Source organism: Chiloscyllium plagiosum, chromosome 4 (assembly GCF_004010195.1).
Source record: "Chiloscyllium plagiosum isolate BGI_BamShark_2017 chromosome 4, ASM401019v2, whole genome shotgun sequence".
Lineage (NCBI taxonomy): Eukaryota > Metazoa > Chordata > Chondrichthyes > Orectolobiformes > Hemiscylliidae > Chiloscyllium > Chiloscyllium plagiosum.
Genome location: NC_057713.1, coordinates 131,270,685 through 131,294,515, shown reverse-complemented (window position 1 = coordinate 131,294,515; position 23,831 = coordinate 131,270,685). Strand labels below are relative to the sequence as shown.

At 41.4% G+C, this 23,831-nt stretch overlaps 1 protein-coding gene across 2 annotated transcripts in view; it reads left to right on the top strand.

Moving 5' to 3' along the window:
* The window catches only part of prex2 (phosphatidylinositol-3,4,5-trisphosphate-dependent Rac exchange factor 2), a 352,480-nt gene that overhangs the window by 129,209 nt on the left and 199,440 nt on the right, over positions 1-23,831 (top strand). For both annotated transcript variants that reach the window (XM_043689238.1, XM_043689237.1), the window contains exons 13-18: positions 3,403-3,452; positions 8,406-8,481; positions 12,372-12,444; positions 12,855-12,997; positions 17,430-17,522; positions 20,896-21,044. In XM_043689238.1, coding sequence (XP_043545173.1) covers positions 3,403-3,452; positions 8,406-8,481; positions 12,372-12,444; positions 12,855-12,997; positions 17,430-17,522; positions 20,896-21,044 — 584 coding nt within the window. The remainder of the gene's footprint in view (positions 1-3,402; positions 3,453-8,405; positions 8,482-12,371; positions 12,445-12,854; positions 12,998-17,429; positions 17,523-20,895; positions 21,045-23,831) is intronic.

Genomic DNA, 23,831 nt, shown 5'->3' with positions numbered 1-23,831 from the left:
CAGAGAGCACCTCTGGGCCATCCGGACGAACCAACCCAATCACCCTGTAGCACAGCATTTCAACTCCCCCTCCCACTCCACCGAGGATATGCAGGTCATTGGACTCATCCACCGCCAAACCACAACAACCCGATGGTCGGAGGAGGAGCGTCTTATCTTCCGACTGGGAACCCTCCAACCGCAGGGGATGAACTTGGACTTCACCAGTTTCTTCATCCCCCCTCCCCCCACCTTGTCTCAGCCGGATCCCTCCCGCCCGGCACCGCCTTCCTGTCCTGCAGTCTTCTTCTTGTCCTCTCCGCCTCCACCCTACTCCGACCTATCACCTTCACCTTTACCTCTTTCCACCTATCACATTTCCAACTCCCCTCCTCCAAGTCCCTCCTCCCTACCTTTTATCTTCTCCTGCTGAACACTCTCTGCTCATTCCTGAAGAAGGGCCTGTGCCCGAAACGTCGAATCTTCTGTTCCCTGGATGCTGCCTGACCTGCTGTGCTGTTCCAGCAATAAAGTTTCAGCTTTGATCTCCAGCGTCTGCAGACCTCACTTTCTCCCCTGAATGGCCAGCTCCCACACTGTAGGGATTCTAAGTAGCTTGCCAACTCCCAACTACTTGCACACACCAGATGCATTATAATGCAAACAGATTTGGAGATGCCGGTGGTGTACAAAGTTAAAAATCACACAACACCAGGTTATAGTCTAACAGGTTTATTTGGCATGATTTGGAGATGCCAGTGTTGGACTGGGGTGTACAAAGTTGAAAATCCCACAACACCAGGTTATAGTCCAACAGGTTTAATTGGAAGCACACTAGCTTTCGGAGCGACGCTCCTTTACAATCACCTGATGAAGGAGCGTCGCTCCGAAAGCTAGTGTGCTTCCAATTAAACCTGTTGGACTATAACCTGGTGTTGTGTGATTTTTAGGTTTATTTGGAAGCACTAGCTTTCTAGGTGTTGCCTCTTCATTAGGTGTTTGTGGAACTTGACCATACGACACAGAATTTATAGCAAAAGGGTTACAGTGTCATGGAGTTGTAATAATATATTAAACAATTTAGATTAAGTCTTTCATCTTTTAGAATGGGATATGGTGGTTTAGGTTCTTTAATATGTAAATCCCAGAATTACATTCTCAAGGTGGTGTCAGCTTATCTAATAATAGATGTCATCTCAGCTCAGACAATGCATTAAATGCGTGAAGGTGAGGTCTGTACCAATGTTGGGTCAATTCTATTCCTAAAATGGGGCTTAAAGAATCTTACATGAATTTATGCAGTTTTTGAGCAAAATAAAATGTAAATCTGCAAATACAAATTCACTCCATAAACTTATATGTGTGCGCATGTAGGAGAGACAAAGTGGGTGTGTGTATGTGAGTGTGTGTGTTGGTGTGAGTGCATGTGAAAGAGTGTGTGTGTAAGCTTGGTCAAGTATATGTGTGAGTGCGATAAACCTGTGAGAGGGCCGTGCGGGGGTTGGGCGGGTGGGGGTCATGTCTTCCTCATACTGCATGAAATCCTCAGCTGTCTTATTTAGTCATTAATGAGGTCTGGTTGGCACTGACGAACTGGCATTTAATACCAAACCCTACTTGCCTTTGAGAAAGTGATGGTGAGCCTTCTGTGTGTGCCACAGCAGACCATATGGGAAATACATTGCCAGAACGTTGCCAGGTACTGAGTTTCTGGGTTTTGACCCACAAATAATGGAACAACAATAAAAGTCCAGGAAGAATGACTTATGACTTAGAAGGACATATGTACTTTAGTCTATTTTCAAGATACCTGTCATTGAGAGGGCTGGCTGTCCAATTCTCAGCAGGTTTCACCTCTGTCTGCAGGGCAGTTTGTTTCAGGTGCACCAGCAGTCGATTGATCTTTGTCACCAATTCGGGTGGGTGGTCAGTAAATGACAGTACTGCGCCTTTAAGAGAGATGTGTCCTGTGCTGTTTCTCATGTCGTGTCATAAATCACACAACACCAGGCTATAGTCTGACATGGTAAAAACAATAACTGCAGATGCTGGAAACCAGATTCTGGATCAGTGGTGCTGGAAGAGCACAGCAATTCAGGCAGCATCCAACGAGCAGCGAAATCGACGTTTCGGGCAAAAGCCCTTCATCAGGAATAAAGGCTGATGAAGGGCTTTTGCCCAAAACGCGATTTCGCTGCTCGTTGGATGCTGCCTGAATTGCTGTGCTCTTTCAACACCACTGATCCAGAATATAGTCTGACATGTTTCTTTGACATCTTATTTGATTTGATTGGTTCATCGATTTATTGTTTTATTGATTTATTTATTGATTGATTTATTGGCTGATTTAGTTATTTATGTATTTATTTGATTGATTTCAAATAAACCTGTTGGATTATAACCCGGTGTCGGATGATTTATGACTTTGTCCACCCCAGTCCAACGCCAGCACTTCCGAGAGGTATTGCCACAATGGTGATGGGTTTACCTCACACAGGCAGCTGGTAAACAGCTGAGAGTTTTCCCTGGGTCTTTTTGTTTTTAAATCAGGCAACAAAAGCTTGAGTGGGTGGGTTCGTGGCTCACACAGAGCCAGGAAGGTTTTTAGTTTTGCTTTCAGTGAGTAAGAAGGCTCCTGCTGCTGCTGCTGAGCCAACGACTTAAGCTCTCTGCTGTATCTTCGGCAGACTGTTTCTTTCAGTGTTCCGTTCTGCTGGTCTCGAGATAGGCAGCACATGAGAAACTTAACTGTTTTGCTAAATAGCCTTGGCAAGGCTGTGTTTATCGGATGCTGCCTATATTGGAACAGTTGATGATTAGTGGTTAAGTATACATTAGCTTGTTAACTATTTCAATAAAGTTAGTAATACCAATTTGTTTTTGTATTTTAACCATGTCATGTAGTTTTGGTTAAAGCTTAGTACTGGACCAATTGAAACCTACCCGGAACACAGTGCTTTACACTTGCCTTTATATAAATATAACAGTTAGGGTCTAGGCTATTTCCTAATGATGTTTTTGGGGCTCCTGGTCTAATCTATAACAGTGATGAGCAATGTGTGCCCTTATGAAATCCAGCCTTGCAGCACACAAACAGTCCACAATAATGTGGAGGTGCTGGGGTGGACAAGGTCTGAGGTCACAGTACAACAGGTTTATCTGAAATCACAAGCTTTCAGAGCACTGCTTCTTCATCAGGTGGAAACGCTTCACCTGACAAAGGGGCTACGCTCCGAAAGCTTGTGATTTCAAATAAACCAGTTGGGCTATAACCTGATGTCGTGTGACTTCTTACACAGTCTACAATGACAGAGGAAAGTAAGGAGTAGGATTGAAAAAAGCACTGCCTGCTCATTAGAATGGCTAAGTGACATGTGGTGTTTTGCTAACAGAAGGATTAATGTTTTTTGTTTTGTTCAACAGGGTGTGAGGCTTTACTGCCGGCTCCACAGTCTCTTTACTCCTGTGATTAAGTAAGTAAAATAAAAACATTATTTTAATTGACAGTGTTAACTTGATGTGCGTAATAAGCAAGGTTGTTGGAGAAGGTGCAGAGGAGATTTACCAGCCAATTACCTGGGCTACAGAGTTTTACTTAGGAAGAGAGATTGCATAGACTGGAATTGCTTTCCTTGGAGCAGAGGAGGGACATCATTGAAGCTAGACGGAAAGAAACCTATGCATATAAGGCTATGAGCCAAGTGCTGAAAAATAAAATTGCAATAGTCATGTGGTTACTTTGATCAGTATGGACTCGATAGGCTGAAGGCCTTTTTTCTGTGCACTAGGCCTCTATGAATCTAATGGAACCTGCATGAGTTGATACACAATATAATTCTCACTTATATACTGCCTTCAGTATAACGAGTTCCTGTATCTTTTCTTTGTTGAATTTTTAAAAATTAACATGAATAGTAAGTTGGATTTTGTTTTTATCCAGGTTAGCTTTGTGGTTCAAACCACATTCAACTTTTGCACATACATCTATCTGGAATTCTGTGAACATAAAGGCTGACTTTTGCAGTCATTGAACATAAATATATTTGAAGGGGAATCTCAATCTAAAGCCTAATAAGTGCAGAATGTTCCCATTATATCAAAATAGTAGATGTTTTAAACAATGTAAGAAGTCATGTTGAACTGACATATTGAACCACTTACTTCACTTTCGAGGTCCAGATTTTAGCCTTCACTCATGCTGCCCTGCTATTTACAATAATCAATGAAATTTTAACATTGAATCGATCACCTGGATGTGTGAAAAGTCAGTTGAGAGAAGTTGTGAGCTCTGATTTCAGCATGGTAATTAAGAAAATGAACTCAATAACTCTGTAACTAATAGACATGCTCCAGAAATGTGTTCTCCATTGGGACTGGATTGCCTTTAAGCTGTAACTGGTCATGATGTCTCAAATAATCACCATTTAAGAAATATCCCATATTTCTTCAAAAATCAACAACCTTATACTTATCCCCACGTAATATTTTATTCATCATGTTTTTTTCCCTCTCACTCAGCTTGTCCAACTTTGCTTGAACTCTCTTTTCTCGTCCTCCCTTTTCTCGTCCTCCCAACACACATTCCGACCAGTTTTATCAACTTAATAATGTTACATTTGGTATCCATATCAAAAACATTGGTACTGATTGTGAATAACTGATGTGCCAGCACTGCTCCTTGTGTTGAGTGTTGAGTCACAATCTTCCAATCCAAGAATGATCCATTTATTCCTACTCTGCTTTCTTTCATTTGAGGAGAAAGTGAGGTCTGCAGATGCTGGAGATCAGAGATGGAAATGTGTTGCTGGAAAAGCGCAGCAGGTCAGGCAGCATCTAGGGAACAGGAGAATCAACGTTTCGGGCATTAGCCCTTCTTCAGCCTTTCTTTCATTTGACCAAGCCTCGATCTGTGATACTCATAGAGGCCTAAAGCGCAGACCTTTGGCATCTATTCTAGTCAAAAACACCTGACCATTCTAACACCAATTTCCAGCACTTGGCCCATAATCTTGTAAGCCTGGGCATTGCGAGTGCACATCTAAATACTTCTTACTTATCTGTTCTACATAACAATGTGATCTGCCTGTATTGCTCACAAGACAAAGCTTTTCTCTGTGTCTCGGTACACATGACAATAAATTCAATTCAATTCTTTATTGTTCTGAAGGTTTCTGCTTCTACCACCCTTCCAGGCAGTGTGCTGCAGATCCCCATCACTCTCTGAGTGAAAACGTTTCTCCTCACATCATCTTTTAACTTCTGCCTCTTACCTTAAAGCTGTCATTGATCCCTCCAAGGGGAAAGGTTCCTTACTGTTTATCTACACCCCTCATAGTTTCATACATCTCAGTCACGTCCCATCAACATTCTCTACTCGAAGGAAAGCAACCCATGTCCTTCCGATCTCACTTCCTCACTGAAAGACTCCAAACCAGGCAGTTAATCTCCTCTGCTCCAGTGCTATCACACCCCTCCTAGATTTCAGAACTGCACACTGAGCTCTCGCTGTGGCCTAACCAATCTGTTGTACCATTCCAGCATCACTTCCCTGCTCGTAAACTCTATGCTTTGATGAGTAAAGGCAAGTGTTCCATATGCCGCCTTCACCAGTTTATCTACCTGTCCTGATGCTAGAAGGGACCAGAGTACAAACATATCAAATTCCCTCTAACCATCAGGCTTCCCAAAGTCCTATCATTCATCATGTGTTCCCTTGCCAAATGCATCACCTCAAACGTCTCCAGATTGAATTCCATTTGCCACTGATCAGCTCATCTCACCAGCCTGTCTATGTATTCCTGTAATCCAATGCTATCCTCCTCAATATTTACCACCACCATCCCCCCAATTTTCCTATCAAGTGCGAACTTACTGATCAACTGCCCTACATTGAAGCCTAATTCACTTCTATAATCCATAAACAGCAAGGACCCTAACACTGACCCTCTGAAAGACCCCACTGGTCGCAGACTTCCAGTTGGAAACATATATCCCTTGATCATCACCCTCTGCTTCCTGTCACTTAGCCAATAGTGGATCCAATTTACCAGATTTCCTTGGATCCATGAGCTCTTATTTTAGCTGTCAGCCTCCCTTTCGGGACCTTATCAAAAGCCTTGCTGAGGTCCAAGTAGAAGACGTCAAAAGCATTGCCCTCATCTATGTACCTGGTCACTTCTTCAGAAAATTGAATCAAATTAGTCAGATATGATCTCTCCTTAACAAAACCATGCAGACTGTTCTTGATTAATCCCTGCCTCAGCTTAATTCTGTCCCTCAGAATTGGTTCCAATAGTTTCCCCACCACTAAGGCTAGACTGACTGGCCTAAGGTTTCCTGGTTCATCCCTTGCTTCCTTCTTGAACAATAGGGAGGCAATGGCTTTGTGGTATTATTGGTAGACTATTAATCCAGAGACTCAGCTAATGTTCTGGGGACCTGGGGGTGAATCCTGCCATGGCTATAGACTTATATGTGCCAAATTATATTGTATTTGCAGATATATTCTATTTTGCTCAAAAAATGCACAACCAATAGGCAGTCAACAGAGACAGTCAATACATATAATAGTTTGTAAATTCCACTTTGGAAATAGAACCAATCTGACTCTTAAGTGCAGTCAACACGGCTTTGTGAGGGGCAGGTCATGCCTCACAAACCTTATCGAGTTCTTTGAGGATGTGACTAGAAAAGTTGATGAGGGTCGAGATGTGGATGTGGTGTATATGGACTTCAGCAAGGCATTTGATAAGGTTCCCCATGGTAGGCTCATTCAGAAGGTCAGGAGGAATGGGATACAGGGGATCTTAGCTGTCTGGATACAGAATTGGCTGGCCAACAGAAGACAGCAACCTGGATAAATGCGAGGTGATGCATTTTGGAAGGTCGAATTTGAAAGCTGAGTACAGGGTTAAGGATAGGATTCTTGGCAGTGTGGAGGAACAGAGGGATCTTGGTGTGCAGGTACATAGATCCCTTAAAATGGCCATCCAGGTGGTCAGGGTTGTTAAGAAAGCATATGGTGTTTTGGCTTTCATTAACAGGGGTATTGAGTTTAAGAGTCATGAGATTTTGTTGCAGTTCTATAAAACTTTGGTTAGACCGCACTTGGAATACTGCGTCTAGTTCTGGTCGCCCTATTATAGGAGAGATGTGGATGCTTTGGAGAGGGTTCAGAGGTGGTTTACCAGGATGCTGCCTGGACTGGAGGGCTTGTCTTATGAAGAGAGGTTGACTGAGCTCGGACTTTTTTCATTGGAGAAAAGGAGGAGGAGAGGGAACCTAATTGAGGTATACAAGATAATGAGAGGCATAGATAGAGTCGATAGCCAGAGACTATTTTCCAGGGCAGAAATGGCTAACATGAGGGGTCATAGTTTTAAGCAGGTTGGAGTATAGAGGGGATGTCAGAGGCGGGTTCTTTACACAGAGAGTTGTGAGAGCATGGAATGCGTTGCCAGCAGCAGTTGTGGAAGCAAGGTCATTGGGGACATTTAAGAGACTGCTGGACATGCATATGGTCACAGAAATTTGAGGGTGCATACATGAGGATCAATGGTCAGCACAATATCGTGGGCTGAAGGGCCTGTTCTGTGCTGTACTGTTCTCTTTAAGATTGGGATACAGACAGACTCTGATCTCACACCTTTAATGCATTGTCTGAGCTGAGATGTCACAATTTTTTTATAAAACCTTGTTACCTTGAGAATGTGACTTAAAAGAAGTTCTGGGATTTACATGTTAATGAAGCAAAACCTATAACCCATTCTAAAAAATAAAAGACTTAACAACAATCTAGGTTTGTTAAATATATCATTTTACATACATGACACTAATTTTTTGCTATAAATTCTGTGTCTTATGGTCCTGCTTCACAGCTACGTGATGAAAGAGTTGTGCTCCGGAAGCTAGTGCTTCCAATTAAACTTGTTGAACTATAACCAGTGTTGTAAGAAAATATTGACACAGCAGGTAGTTCTCTGACAACTCCATATTGTGGTTCCCATGTGATCTCACTTTATATGAAATTGTGCAATACCAGCACCAACTAAACTAATGGGGCCAGAATCACATTATAGTCAATACAGGTAAGGAAGGTTTGTGTACTACAAATATCGGTTTAAATTCAGCAATTGTGTTATAGCCAATTTGTGCTGTAGAAACACATGCTATTGGAGAACCACCTGTGTATGTATTTCAATTATACATGGTTTCCCCATTACAATATCTCAAGATGGGAAGACTTGTTCATCTGCGTTTTCTGCAGAACTGATACCAGGAAATTAGAAGTATTCTATTGCAAATTCTACCTGATCGTCATTTTTCAGACCACGTTTGTTCAGACTAATGTGTAATTTCTGGAGCACATTCTATGTTTGGTTTTAATGTATAACATACTGTTAGCTGATATAAATTTTCATATCCAGGGATAAAGACTATCACCTAAGAACCTACAAGTCAGTGGTCATGGCAAACAAGCTGACAGACTGGTTAATTGCACAGGTAATATAATAAAAAACATTTTGTTTAACTGCGATAATAGGGTTAATCTGATAATGTGGTTTGAACTGTCTTAAATAGGACATTTGCCTCTTTAATTGGAGATTCAGTGAAAGTATTATTTAAAGACACAAAGTGTCATCATACCAGAGTGTAATCTTCTGCATAAGCAAGCCTTAAAAACAATGTGAGTGAATTCACGAAGCTGAAATCATTTATTGTACGTAGGCTACAAATCCATGTTTTGGTGATTTCTGATCCAGATTGGTCCATTGATTAGTCAGAATGTTTGCTTCTGGAATCAAAGGGAATGGGATAAGAAGAAAGAGGAGAGTGAATATTAGTTATAACAACTAAGTGAAATAAGAAATATGGAATAGATGAGTGAGTCAGGTGGCTACATGTTACATCTGTAAAGAGACATGGTGCTGTCACCAACACAGTTTCAGGCCAATGGAATAATGCATTAGGAATGTAAAATTACCATGTTCAATAATAGAAGTGATTTTTTTTAAATGCAAGGTGTTTACAGTATCTTTAGGAGCCTACTCTAATAGGTTATCTGTCATACCATAGTTAAAAAAATTATTTAAAAGACAAAAATATATTAATATAGCTTTGGCAAACAATGGAATCATAATGCAAACATAATGATTTGTACCAATTTTTATTTTTCATTTTATATTTGAATCTTTAAGACTTTCTTGCAAATTATGAAGCTACTCTCGGGTCAAAAAATGTGGCTCCGGGAAAGGAAAATATCATTCTTGATGAAGGGTTTATGTCCGAAATGTTGACTCTCCTGCCCCTCGGAGGCTGCCTGACCTGCTTTGCTTTTCCAGTGCCACACTTTTCAACTCTGATCTCCAGCATCTGCAGTCCTCACTTTCTCCTTGCCATCTCCTGACTGTCACACTTTGAGAGAAGGAAGGTATTACAGGTGATTTAATATTAAATTATGTTATCAGAGATGGTAGCCTCCATTCACTAAATTGCAGTTGAGTTACTCATTGTTTATGGTTTAATTTATAAATAGTTGACACTTTTAAGTATCTAATGTTTTGATTAAATTAGATTCCCTACAGTGTGGAAATAGGCCCAACAAGTCCACACCGACCCTCCAAAGAGTAACCCATCCAGACCCATTTCCCTCTGACTAATGCACCTAACACTATGGGCAATTTAGCATGGCCAATTCACCTGACCTGCACGTCTTTGGACTGTGGGAGGAAGCAACCCATGCAGACACGGGGAGAATGTGCAAACTCCACACAGACAGTTACCCAAGGCTGGAATCGAACCTGGGACCCTGGTGCTGTAAGGCAGCAGTTCTTCATGAAAATTCAAGATGCAACTTTTTTTAGTCAGAACAGATATTTTTCTTCACTTTTTGATGAAATTTTGTGTTGAGTAAGGTGATATAAGGTGGAAAAGAAGCATTTTTAAATTCCATTTTGGGTACCCACCCACAGGCGCTGTCAAATTAGTGTGGGGTACATGTAGAAATTGCGTTAACAAATGCAAAGAATTCGGGAGAATCTCAACAGGTCTGGAAGCATCTGTGGAGAGAGAAGAACATAGTTAATGTTTCAGGTATGGCATGACTCTTCTTCCAGACCTGCTGATTTCTCCAGCATTCCCTGTGTTTGCTGCAGATTTGCAGTATCCATATTCATTTGTTTTTATTAAAATTATGTTCATGTGCCTTAATCTCAACATTCAGAGGAACAACCTCAATTACACCTTTCCAGATTTGCTTCTGGGACTGTCTATACTCATGGAATCATACAGCACGGAAACAGACCCTTTGGTCCAAACAGTCTATGTCAGTCATAATCCCAAACTCAATTAGATCCACCTATCTGAACTCGGGCCATATTTCTCCCAACATTTCCTATTCAGGTGTTATCCAAATGTCCTTGAGACATTGTAACTGTACCCGCATCCATTCCACACACAAATCTCTGTGTAAAAAAGAATGCCCCATGTCTTTTTTAATTCCATCTCCTCTCATGTTAAAAATATATACCCTACTCCTGAAATCCCCAAATCTGTGGAAAAGATACCTGCTATTCACCTTATCTATGCCCCTCATGGTTTCATAAATCCCTATAAGATTACCCCTCAACCTCCTACGCTCCAGGGAAAAATGTCCCAGCCCATCCAATCTTTTTTTATAACCCAAACCCTGTGTTCCCACCAATATCCTGATAAATCACATCTGTACTCTCTCCAGCTTATTAATAATCTTTCTATAGCAGGGCAACCAGAACTGCACTCAGTACCCCTGAAGATGCCTTACCAACATCCTGTACAACTTCAACATGACATTCCAACTCCTATACTCAAAGGCCTTGCAAAGTGCAAATGCTCTGAGATACATTTTTGTTTTTGTTTGCAAATTCCTCCCTTCATATTTCTAAAGTGCTATTCATCTAAATTACTTCTTTAATAATTATTTATTGGAAATGAAACTGTGGAGGCTATGACAGCTTTTTCTGATTAGGGTTTGCTCATAAGTCATTCAGGCTAAGGTTATGGAGTAGTGGTTAGACAGAAGGACATGTTGCTTTATTTTTCCCATTCATTGTCAAGTTATTGAAACAAATTGTGGTGATTTTTGCTACACATCAGGCTCACGTTACATAGTATAAAACAGGTGAGGGACCTTTGTGGTTCAGCAGTTCATTAAGTGCTTTCTCAGTGAAGCATGATAGTAGCATTAAGATGAGCAATTGTTTGCTAGTTTGTGTTAATTCTGGGCAATCTTGTATTGTGGACCTGAAAGTTTCCAAACTCATCTGGGACCGATAAACCATTGGGGAGTAGACTTTCTCCTGATCAGACTCGACTGGATTCAAACTAGAAAGTGAAATGATAGAGGAACAAAATCATTTTGGAAAAAGTGCTGTGCTTTTGTTACTGACCATTTTCTGCAAAATTTTAAAAAATAAATAAAATTATGGTAGTTTCCTGAATAAGTGCTTTTTAATTTGATATAAAAATAATATTGTCTACATCAAAACTGATAAATGCATTATTGTTTAGTAGGGTAATCTCTTGGTCCTGTGCTGCCTGTAAAGATCTGATGAACAATTAATTTTTACCCTTCTTAGTCTGTCTCCAGTCTTTTACACAATTGATGGCTATCTCCTCCTCCAGTGTGTCTCCACTGTCATCTTGCAGGGTGGAATAGACCCTGCCTGGTTTAATTCTTATTTATCTCCTTGTAGCCACTTGCTATGACTCCTGTGCCATTAATGGTGGACTCCTCTAAAGTTTATACCCTCCTGTTTCTTATCTACATGTCACCCTTGACAACATCACCCAAAACCACCCAGCTAGAATTCTCATTGTTGTTCTCCAGTTTCCTCATTCCCTATTTCTAACCCAGTCCAACTTTACAATCCTTCAAGATATCCTCATGTTGTAATCCTGCTCTCTTGCTCAGTCCTGATTTTAAATGGTTGCTGAGGCATTTGCTCTTGCATTCCACCCTGAGATGCCTCCACCTCTCTATGACACTCCTTAAAACCTACCTCATTGACTAACATTTGGTTATCTGCCTTAACATCTCCTTCTGTGACCCAGTGCCAAATTTTGTTTGTTAATGCTCCTGTGGATCACCTTGGGAAATACTACAATGTTGAAAGTATTCTATAAACATGTGGCAGACAAGTGTAACATTTCTCAATCCCATGTTACCCTTGAATAAGGCTTTATCTGCTGGCAATGCAGGATTATGAAATTATCCCACATATTCCATTAAGATGTTTCAAACTGTTTCAATTTACTTGACTTTATGACAAGATACTGAAAGAAGTCAAACAGGAATTGGTAGTTTCCGTGTTATTAGAACATGCAATGTAGAATGTCTATTACTTTGTCACCAGGGGGACTGTAGAACCAGAGAGGAAGCAATAATCCTGGGTGTGGAACTTTGTGACAATGGTTTTATGCATCATGGTAAGGATAAATTCAGTGCATTATTCAAACACCCTTCTGATGTCTGTACTTCGCAGAACAATGAAGTGGTAAAAAAAATTACGTTGTTGAACTTCATTAGCTAGTGGCTGTGATTTTAAAAAATTAAGTTGCTTTTTCTTTTGTGAATTACAATTTTAAATGTACGGTATTTCAAAGTCCCATGTTTTTATCACATAAATACGGTTGGAAACTGTCCCATCAAATAATTTATAATTATCTAAAGTTACTGTGGTAAAAGACCAACAGGCATTCTTTAGTTAAGAAACATCAGTGACTCAATTGTTTAACATTTATTTCAGATAAATGACAGCTAACTGTTGCAATGGGTGATATACTTTGAATTATATCTGTGATTTATCCAGTGCTTTACACCTTGTTTTTCCTTATAGTACTGGAAAAGAGTGAATTTAAGGATGAACCCCTTTTATTTCGTTTTTTTGCTGATGAGGAAACAGAAGGATCGAATTTAAAACAGAGGCACCTGCGACATGACTTGAAAATAGTTGAAAATGTCATAGCTAAGTCATTGCTGGTAAGCAGTATTGCTGCATGTGATGTATTTTAGATGTGAGGTAGTTAGATGTAAGCATTCAAAGCAGAAACAGTAGTAATTATATGCAATTTTAAGGAAATCTCTGTCTTCTTGAAAGGATACCTTATTATTCATTATAAACTCCTTAGTCTCAGTGCTCAAACTATTTCCAAATTATTTGTCAGTGGATTTCTGAAGAGCATTGAGAGATGAAATCACCATCCATCTGATGGCAGTGCATGTACTTTAATGTTTCAAGATTGATTACACTACATTCACTTGAGTGCACATTGATAGAAAATCAAGATGAAGGAATTAATTTAAGAAAATTAAAAAAAATTGAAATGCCAATGCGTTTGAATGCCATGGATATTGTCTTCTGTTTCACCCTGCCTTCCTTCAGTATATGCAAAAAGGGGTTAGTCCTAGCTACCTACTAGCATTTGGACCTGATGCACAATGTTTGCTGCAGGAATTCTGAGAGTTTGTAATCATAAAACTATATTTACTTGTTTTTCCCTGAATCCATCTGTTCGGAGATGTTGTTATACAACTCTGGAACAGGTGGGACTTGAACCCAGGTCTGTTGCACCACAGGACTCTCTGATTTTACATTTGCCTGCTTTATTCCTTATTGCATGCAGCTATTTAGGGGTGGCATGGTGGCTCAGTGGTTAGCACTACAGCCTTGCAGCACCAGGGTCCTAGGTTCGATTCCAGCCTCGGATGCCTGTCTGTGTGGAGTTTGCACATTCTCCCCGTGTCTGCGTTGGTTTCCTCTGGGTGCTCTGGCTGGAATCGAACCTGGGACTCTGGTACTGTGAGACAGCACTGCTAACCTTTGTGCCAGAAACAGTCAGAATCTGACCAATGGGATTATAGTAGTTATTAAAGATGTAGGGTTATGAGGGACTATAAGAATATCATGGGGATTACCATTGACAGTGGTTAGCACTGCTGCCTCACAGCACCAGGGACCTGGGTTCAATTCCAGTCTCGGGCAACTGTCTGTGTGGAGTTTGCACATTCTCCCTGTGTCTGCGTGGGTTTCCTCCGGGTGCTCCGGTTTCCTCCCACAGTTCAAAGATGTGCAGGTCAGGTGAATTGGCCATGTTAACATTACCCTTAGTGTTAGGTGCATTAGTCAGAGGGAAATGGGTCTGGGTGGGTTACTCTTCAGAGGGTCGGTGTGGACGGGTTGGGCTGAAGGGCCTGTTTCCACGCGGTAGGGAATCTAATCTATTAGACTTCTCACCATTTTCTTTGTAAGCAAGTTAAAAATTATGATCAGCACCATTGCTGTCTGTTGTCTCACTATTCCTCATCTGTCATAGCTTCAGGTTGAAAAACACATTTTAATCTGTGGGGATTTATTTATATCCTTCCAGAGACTGTTAGCAGATCATTGATTGAGAGTGTGACGCTGGAAAAGGACAGCAGGTCAGGCAGCATCCGAGGAGCAGGAGAATCGACATTTTGGGCATGAGGAATTTTCCAGCACCGCACTCGATTTTGATTGCCAGCATCTGTAATCCTCACTGTCTCCTAGATATCTACCCCAATAGGAACTGATTCAATCCACTCTGCTAAGCTGAAGCAGTGCCTCTTCCTTTTTCCTAATGTCCAGTGTTAAACAAGTCCAAATAGTAATTATATGTAAGGTCTTTGACTTTCATTCTGATGTTGGACAAAGTAAGTGATCCGTGCTGGGTTTGGTAACCTTCTTGTACGGAAGATTTTGGGTTTTCAGTCGACTTTCAGAGATGTATCAGGTTCTGGTCATCGTGTCATAGAGATGTATAGCACGGAAACAGATTCTTTGGTCCAACTCGTCCATGCTGACCAGATATCCTAAATTAATCTAGTCCCATTTGTCAGCATTTGGCCCATATCCCTCGAAATCTTCCTATTTATATACCCAACGAGATACCTGTACCAGCCTGCACCACTTCGTCTGGCAGCTCATTCCATACACACACCACCCTCTGGGTGAAAAAGTGCCCCTTAGGTCCCTTTTAAATCTTTCTCCTCTCACCCTAAACCTGGGCTCTCTAGGTTTAGACTCCCCTAACCTGGGAAAAAGACCTTGGCTATTCACCCTATCCATGCCCCTCATAACTTCATGACCTCATTAAGGTCACCCTTCAGCCTCCAACAATCCAGGGAAAATAGCCCTGGATCCTTGGCAGAAACCAGGCTGAAGGCCATGTCCCAGCTCAAGTGTTTTGATCCACTGAGTGTCAGACTATTAGTATTGTCTTCCGATCTATCTGATTATCTTGCTGTACTATAGTTAACAACAAAATTACAGCATGGCATTTCCAAATTGAAGGAACTGAGAGATATTCAGTTGTAATTGAAATTGTTTCTTGTCATTTCTATTTTTCCTTTACTAAATAGATCCTCTAATCTAAAAGTTCAGTCCTTCAGCAAAGTGATCAAAATGTGCCAACTGAACAACAGTAATTGTAATTATAAAGCAACTGATTGTGTGAACAGTTGGGAGATGTTTTGACAATGAAATATGACATGTAGCCAATGTAAAGACTCATAAAAATAACTTTCTTAATTGAATCTCTACAGTTAGTTTTGGGAAAGCCTTTGAATTTTTTGGCAGACTGGAGAACCTGTTTAGTTTAAAATCTGGACTTGAAGACAATTGTCTGAAACCTTTGTTTTTGTGACACACAGCGATAAACATACATCCGTTAGACTGAGTTTATGATTTCATTTGGATACTTCTGTCTTCAAGTAAGATAAGAAATTCTGATGTATAAACATGAGTTTTGATAGAAAGGTCTCTTATTTACCTTAATTTTTATTAAAAGAGAAAGCAAACAGGAAGGAGGGGTAAAGTAAGGAGGATGCAGGGGCATTGAGATATTCCCTACAAATAGTTATATATCATGCAGATAGGTCCAGATCTGAGTGAGAAGGTATAGATGAACTCTGCAAGTCAGGGGTCAAAAGAATTCTTTTGATGGCTACTCCTGAAATTTCCTCAAGGTTTTTGTTGCACCTTTCTCATTTTCACTAACTCCTTCATTATGTAGTATCTTTATTTGCATTGACATGTGGAGTATTTGAATTCTTTCTGAAGCAGAATGAGAATTCATCAGTGCTGTCAATTGTCATTAAAAATGAAGCCAGAGCTCACAGGGAAAGCATTAATTTCTTAGACATCACAGTATTTAAACTGGGGACAGCAGAAACAAGCAATAATAGCCTCTCTTAAATAACTGACATCCAACTCTAAACACAGAAGCCAAACATCAAAAACCCATTTTCTGCAGAATGCTGAATTAAATGATTCCATGTTTGAATCTAAAGCAGTCACTGCACCTCAAGGAATTCACATATATGAGACACTTTGGAATTGCAAATTTTTATCAATATTCAACACTGAATGAAATTCAAAATTGAATTATAGAATTTACAGTGTTCTTGACAATAGCATCCACTATTCCTCTGTTGAAAAGTATCAAACTGCTCACTGTGTAGTTCACGTCCCAGTATTGCCATTGATGAGAAACCTTAGGCGCTAGTGTCCAAGGTTTTTGAAATGTTTTGGTGTGATAAATAATTGTGCAGCTACAATTGGGGTGGGAGGCAATGGCCTAGTGGTATTATCTCTAGATTATTAATCCAGAAACTCAGCAAATGTTCTGGGGACCCAGTTTTGAACCTCACCATGGCAGATGGTGGAATTTGAATTCAATTAAAAATGAATATCTGGAGTGAAGAATCTAATGATGACTATGAAATCATTGCCAATTATCTGAAAATCCCATCTGGTTCACTAATGCTCTTCAAGGAAGGAAATCTGCCATCCTTACCTGATCTGGCCTCCATGTGAGTCCAGACCCACGTCATTCTGTTTGTAGCAATTGGTATAACTGATTGGCTTGCCATTTCAGATGAAGAAAGTGAGGACTGCAGATGCTGGAGATCAGAGCTGAAAATGTGTTGCTGGAAAAGCGCAGCAGGTCAGGCAGCATCCAAGGAACAGGAGAATCGACGTTTCGGGCATAAGCCCTTCTTCAGGAAGAAGGGCTTATGCCCGAAACGTTGATTCTCCTGTTCCTTGAATGCTGCCTAACCTGTTGCCATTTCAGATGGCAACTAGGAGTCAAAGTCTCTTCAAGGGCAACTAGGGACAGGCAATAAATGCTGGCCAGGCAGTGACACCCGCATCACACAAATGAATAAGAAAAACAAATAACATGTAGAATGCATTTAAATTCAATGAAGTTTTCTATTAAAGCATCTGAAAATAGATTTAAATGTGATTACAGTGGCATGGTGTGTACAAACAGCTATTTTAACACTTGGTGGTAAAGTAATTGGTGCAATCAGGCAATAAATATTTTTAATTATATAATAAATTGCTGCAACTATGGTCCACTCAAGTATGGTCTTTTATGGTTCTTAGATCAAAGCTCAAGATGGAAGCTATGGCTTTACTTTGGAGGAGAAAAACAAGCTTCCCATTGTGAAATCTGTGGAGACGGGATCTTATGCTGAGGTAACATGCAACAGATCATTCTCTAAAATTGTGCTCGGGGGTTGCCAACTGAAATTCTGAATTGCTATAATTTTGCAGTAACTATTGCACAATATTTAATCTCGCACAACTGTGTTAATGGGCGACTGTCTGTGTGGAGTTTGCACATTCTCTCTGTTTGCGAGGGTTTCCTCCGGTTTCCTTCCACAATCCAATGTTGTGCAGGTCAGGTGAATTGGCCATGCTAAATTGCCCGTGGCGTTTAAGGACGTGTGGGTTAGGTGCATTAGTCAGGAGTAAATGTAAGGTAAGGGAATGGGTCTAGGTGAATTACTGTTCGGAGGGTCGGTGTGGACTTGTTGGACTGAATGTCCTGTTTCCATAGTGTACGGATTCTGTATTCAATGCCTAATCACTTCACTTGTGCATACAATACAGAAAGCTAGCACAGGGGTAGCAGGTAATCAGGAAGGCTAATGGAATGTTGGTCCTTATTTCAAGAGGATTAGAGTGTAAGAGCTTATGCTTGAAATGTCAACTCTCCTGCTCCTCGGATGCTGCCTGACTGGCCATGCTTTTCCAATGCCACACTTTTTGACTATAAGAGTAGGGAAATCTTACTGCAACTGTACAAGGTGCTGGTGAGACCACATCTGGAGCACTATGAGCAGTTTTGGTCCCTTATTAAAGGAAAGATAATATTTCATTGGAGTCACACTAGCTTTCGGAGCGACGCTCCTTCGTCGAGTGATACTATCATGGTATTCCAACAGATGAAAGACTCCACAAACAATCAAGGTCTTTTTCAATGTATAATTTCAGCTATATCACACTGTGAACTTTTACTATAAATTCTGTGTCTTACAATTGTGTACTCCACAACCACCAGATGAAGGAGCGATGCTCCGAAAGCTAGTGTACTTCCAATTAAACCGGTTGGACTATAACCTGGTGTTGTGTGATTTTTAACTTTGTGCACCCCAGTCCAACACCGGCATCTCCAAATCATATTTCATTGGAGACAGATTAGACAAGGTCCACTGGAATGGAGTGGCTGTCTTATGAGCAAAGGCTAAACAGGTTGGGACTCTTACTGGAATTTATCTTGTTGAAATATTTAGGATTCTTAAAGGGCTTGACAGGGTAAATGCTGAGATGATGTTGCCCCTCATGGAAGAGTCTAGGAGAGAGGGCACATTATCAGAATAAGGCTGAAGTGAGGAGGAATTGCTTCTCTCAGAGGATTGAGAGTCTTTGGAAATCCTTACCACAGAGATCTGTGGGGGCAGACACCTGTATATTTCAGGCTGAGATAGATTATTGAGCTTTAAGGAAGGAAGGGATACAGGGAAAGGGCAGGAAAGTTGATGTGAGAAATGTCGGATCAGCCATGATCCTATTGAATGATGGAGCAGACTTGAGGGGCCGAATGGCCTGCTCCCGTTCCTATTTCTTAAGCTCTTATAAGGATTTATGCCATTCTCTATTAATATCCACAGCTGTTATAACGCTAAACTGATCTGGAAATTGAGTTTCAGTGCTGTCATCCATTGAGACTTCAATCCTGAGTAGGATATTAAACTATTTTATGGTTCAGTTGTTCATATTTTTTTGTTGTACATTATGTCGATCTCCTGTGGCATTGCAAGAGGAGTAAAGACCAAGAATATATGTGAACTAAGGTTATTAAAGGGGAAAGGGAGCAGCAATGTGATGTGGGATAAGGAGGTGAGGAAGGAAGAAGGAGACAATGAAAGGGAGGGAGGATGTGGGTGTTTGGAGAAGAATTGCAGACAAGGGCAGGTATGTGTAGGAAGAGGGAATAACTGCACACAGGCTTTAGAAGCTGTAGATAGGCATTCTTGATAGGTATCACAATATACCGCTAACCAAGCTTGGTATTATTCCGTCTGAATATCAATATCTTTAGTACTTTGGAGGTCTATCTGGATTCATGATGGGTGGCATGGTGACTCAGTGGTTAACACTGCTGCCTCACGGCATTAGGGACCCGCGTTCAATTCCAGCCTCGGGTGACTGTCTGTGTGGAGTTTGCACATTCTCCCTGTGACTGCATGGGTTTCCTCCAGGTGCTCTGGTTTCTTCCCACAATCCAAAGATATGCAAGTTAGGTGAATTGGCCATGATAAATTGCCCTGCAGTGTTCAGGGGTGTGTAGGTTAGGTGCATTAGTCAGGAGAAATGTAGAGTAATAGGGTAAGGGAATGGGTCTGGGTGGGTCACTCTTTGGAGGGCCAAGTGTAGATTTGTTGGGTGAAATGATGTGATGGCATTTTACTGAGCTTGTTGATACAGATATTCATAGGGAAATACTTTAGGAAAAGTGAGGATGCAGGCACAGGATAGGTGGAATGGAGGATTCTTTGCATTGTGCGTTATAGAACTTGTACTTTTCACTTGCCTTTATTCACCTCTGTGTGGGCAAAGAAGGATTTTACTCGGACATTTCTGACTGTCAGTGCCTTGGAAGGATGTATTCTCCCAAGAGGTTACTTAGAAGTATATTCCACCAAGGGACTGTATGCAGTTTTAGTGTAGTTTACTGTCGGATTCCCGTTGCATATGTTAGTCTTCTGAACTTTGGGTCCAGGCTTTCCCCACATCAAGTTCAGGAAAATTTAGATGAGAATCACGATGGGTTGCTCTCTGAGGGTTTGGATTTGGAAACGTTGGGCAGAAGGATGGAAGCAGATGACCCACCTGAGCACACATTAGATTAGATTAGTTACAGTGTGGAAACAGGCCCTTCGGCCCAACAAGTCCACACCGACCCGCCGAAGCGCAACCCACCCAGACCCCATTCTCTTACATTTACCCCTTCACCTAACACTAGGGGCAATTTAGCATGGCCAATTCACCTGACCTGCACATCTTTGGACTGTGGGAGGAAACCGGAGCACCCGGAGGAAACCCACGCAGACACGGGGAGAATGTGCAAACTCCACACAGTCAGTCGCCTGAGGCAGGAATTGAACCCAGGTCTCTGGCGCTGGGAGGCAGCAGTGCTAACCACTGTGCCACCGTGCCTACCCACATTAGGAAACAAAGGCAGGAAAAGAATAAGTGTCAATTTAATTTTAAGAAAATTAAATGCACAGAAATGAAAAGAAATCCTGAGATAATAGAAACGTTCTATATTATAATTGATTTTTAGAAAATTGACTTCAAATATAACAAGTGTGGATTTTTCAGGAAAGTTCCATTTGCGGGATGGTGTTTGAAATGATTGCCTGCACTGATGGAAATGTTTAAACAGACTTTACGTGAACCTTTTCGCTCTGATACCACGGAACATGTTCCATTGTTTATGTAACGGTTTTTTAGTTTGTGAATTAATCATCTGTGCATTGCATTTTCTGTGACCTCATTGTAGATGGCAGGTCTAGAGGTTGGGAAGAAAATTTTTGCCATTAATGGGGATGTGGTTTTCCTGCGACCCTTTCAGGAAGTTGAATGTTTCCTGCAGCAGTGCTTCAATAGAAAGAGGCCACTCCGACTGCATCTGAGCACAAAACCACGAGAGTAAGTCATGTGGGCGTTTGGCATTTAAATTTAATGATTGAATTGCTGCTCCAAAAACGAATTTTCCTTTTATCTTTCTTTGTGGGAGAGTTGGTCCTGGAACGTGCTGTGCTATCACAGCACCAGGTCTCCAGGGGGAAAATGCTATCCATCCAATTCAACAACAGAAGAGTACATTTTTAAAAACTCAGCACACACCGGCTTGTCTCCAGTTCAGAACGAGTGGCTTGATGCTGTTTCTCAGATTCATGTCATATTCTAGCACCTCCTGCTGTTCAGCTGAAACTATAAAACTCTTTAATGTGCAGAGAATATGTTTGGTTTGATTTGATTTAAGCTTTATCGTCACATGTTCGGAAGAACAGAACTACAGGAGTACAGTAAAAAATTTGCAATACCACCACACACAGTACAAAGGTCCCCAGGTACAAAACTAAGGTACAGAGAAACTTAAAGTTAAAAGTAAAGCATTACTTTTGTTCTTAGTATAAGTTGGAAAATAAAGAAATACATTTGCAAGTTAACATTACAGTCCTTCCTAACATTCATAGAACATAGAACATAGAAGAATACAGCGCAGTACAGGCCCTTTGGCCCTCGATGTTGCGCCGATCCAAGCCCACCTAACCTATACTAACCCACTATCCTCCATATACCTATCCAATGCCCGCTTAAATGCCCATAAAGAGGGAGAGTCCACCACTGCTACAGGCAGGGCATTCCATGAACTTACGACTCGCTGAGTGAAGAACCTACCCCTAACTTCAGTCCTATATCTACCCCCCCTTAATTTAAAGCTATGCCCCCTTGTAATACCTGACTCCATACGCGGGAAAAGGTTCATACTGTCGACCCTATCTAACCCCCTAATCATCTTGTACACCTCAATCAAGTCACCTCTAAACCTTCTTTTCTCTAGTGAAAACAGCCCCAAGTGCCTCAGTCTTTCCTCATACGATTTTCCTTCCATACCAGGCAACATCCTGGTAAACCTCCTCTGCACCCGTTCCATTGCCTCCACATCCTTCCTATAGTATGTCGACCAAAACTGCACACAATATTCCAGATGCGGCCGCACCAGGGTCTTATACAACTGCATCATGACCTCAGGACTCCGGAACTCAATTCCTCTACCAATAAAAGCCAGTACGCCATATGCCTTCCTCACCGCACTTCAGTGGAATAAAAAGGGATAAAAGTAAAAGTTCAACAGAAGTTCTTTCTTAAGTGCGCTCCTTGTAAGGGCTCGGTCTCCCCTGCTTTGGCCCTCCAGCCGACACTGCTCCAGGCCCACAGCCCCTTCCCCACATACTGCGCCGTCCTGCCGACCCTGGTCCTGGCCTACAGCTGATGCCTCACTCTCTACAGAACTCCAACTGGGCTCATCTTACTCTTTTGAAAACTGATAAATGTGCAGAGAATATGAAAAGATACAGCAGAATTAATCTTATTCCACTTTCACAAATTACCAATGTACCTGAAAAACATACTCATGACAAAAATGAACAGTTTTACTCCGAGCAATAGTTCTATTTGAAAGTAGGCAGAGAGGAGGTGTTTCTTAAATGAATGTTTGTGAAAAATGTCACTTTAAATCTTATTCTGGACTATCATTTTAATTTTCTTGTGTGTGTTTTGTAGAAGCAAATAATAAAACACATTCCGTGTAGTTAGTGTAAAACGTACTTCAGTTTGGAATTATTCATTAAATACATCAGAATGTCAAGCTGTGATGACAGGAGAAACAGCTAGTTCAATGAGAAATGAATGCCACAACCTGTTAAATAAGAATTCTTTCTTTTTTCTCTTTGAGTATTCACTAGATAGTGTCATTCAGCACAGAAACAAGTCCTTCAGTCTAACCAGTTCCCACAAACCATGATGGGTGGCATGGTGGCTCAGTGGTTAACACTGCTGCCTCATAGCGCCAGGGACCCAGATTCAATTAGATTAGATTACTTACAGTGTGGAAACAGGCCCTTCGGCCCAACAAGTCCACACCGACCCGCCGAAGCGCAACCCACCCATACCCCTACCTTTACCCCTTTAACCTAACACTACGGGCAATTTAGCATGGCCAATTCACCTGACCTGCACATCTTTGGACTGTGGGAGGAAACCGGAGCACCCGGAGGAAACCCACGCAGACACGGGGAGAATGTGCAAACTCCACACAGTCAGTCGCCTGAGTCGGGAATTGAACCCGGGTCTACAGGCGCTGTGAGGCAGCAGTGCTAACCACTGAACCACCGTGCCGCCCATTCTAGCCTCGTGTGACTGTCTGTGTGGAGTTTGCATGTTCTCCCTGTGTCTGCGTAGGCTTCCTTCCACAGACATGCAGGTCAGGTGAATTGGCCATGCTAAATTGCCCATAGTGTTAGGTGCATTAGTCAGGGGTAGAAATGGGTTTCGGTGCATTACTCTCTGGAGAGTTGTTGGGCTGAAGGGCCTGTTTCCACACTGTAGTGAATCTAATCTAATCCCAAGATAAACTAGTCCCACCAGGCTGCTCTTGGACTGTATCCTTTCAAACCTTGGCTGCTCATGAACTTATCCAAATGTCTTTTAAACGTTACACCTGTACCTGTATCCATCCCTTCCTCTTGCAGTTCATTCCACACTCAAACCACTCTCTATGTAAAAAAAATGTTGCCCCTCGTGTCATTTTTAAATCTTTCTCCTCTCACCTAAAAATAGGCCCTCTGTCTTGAAATCCCCCAGCCTTGGGAGAAATTCGTCTGTCCTTCATCTTATCTATCTCCCACATGATTTTAAAACCTCTATAAG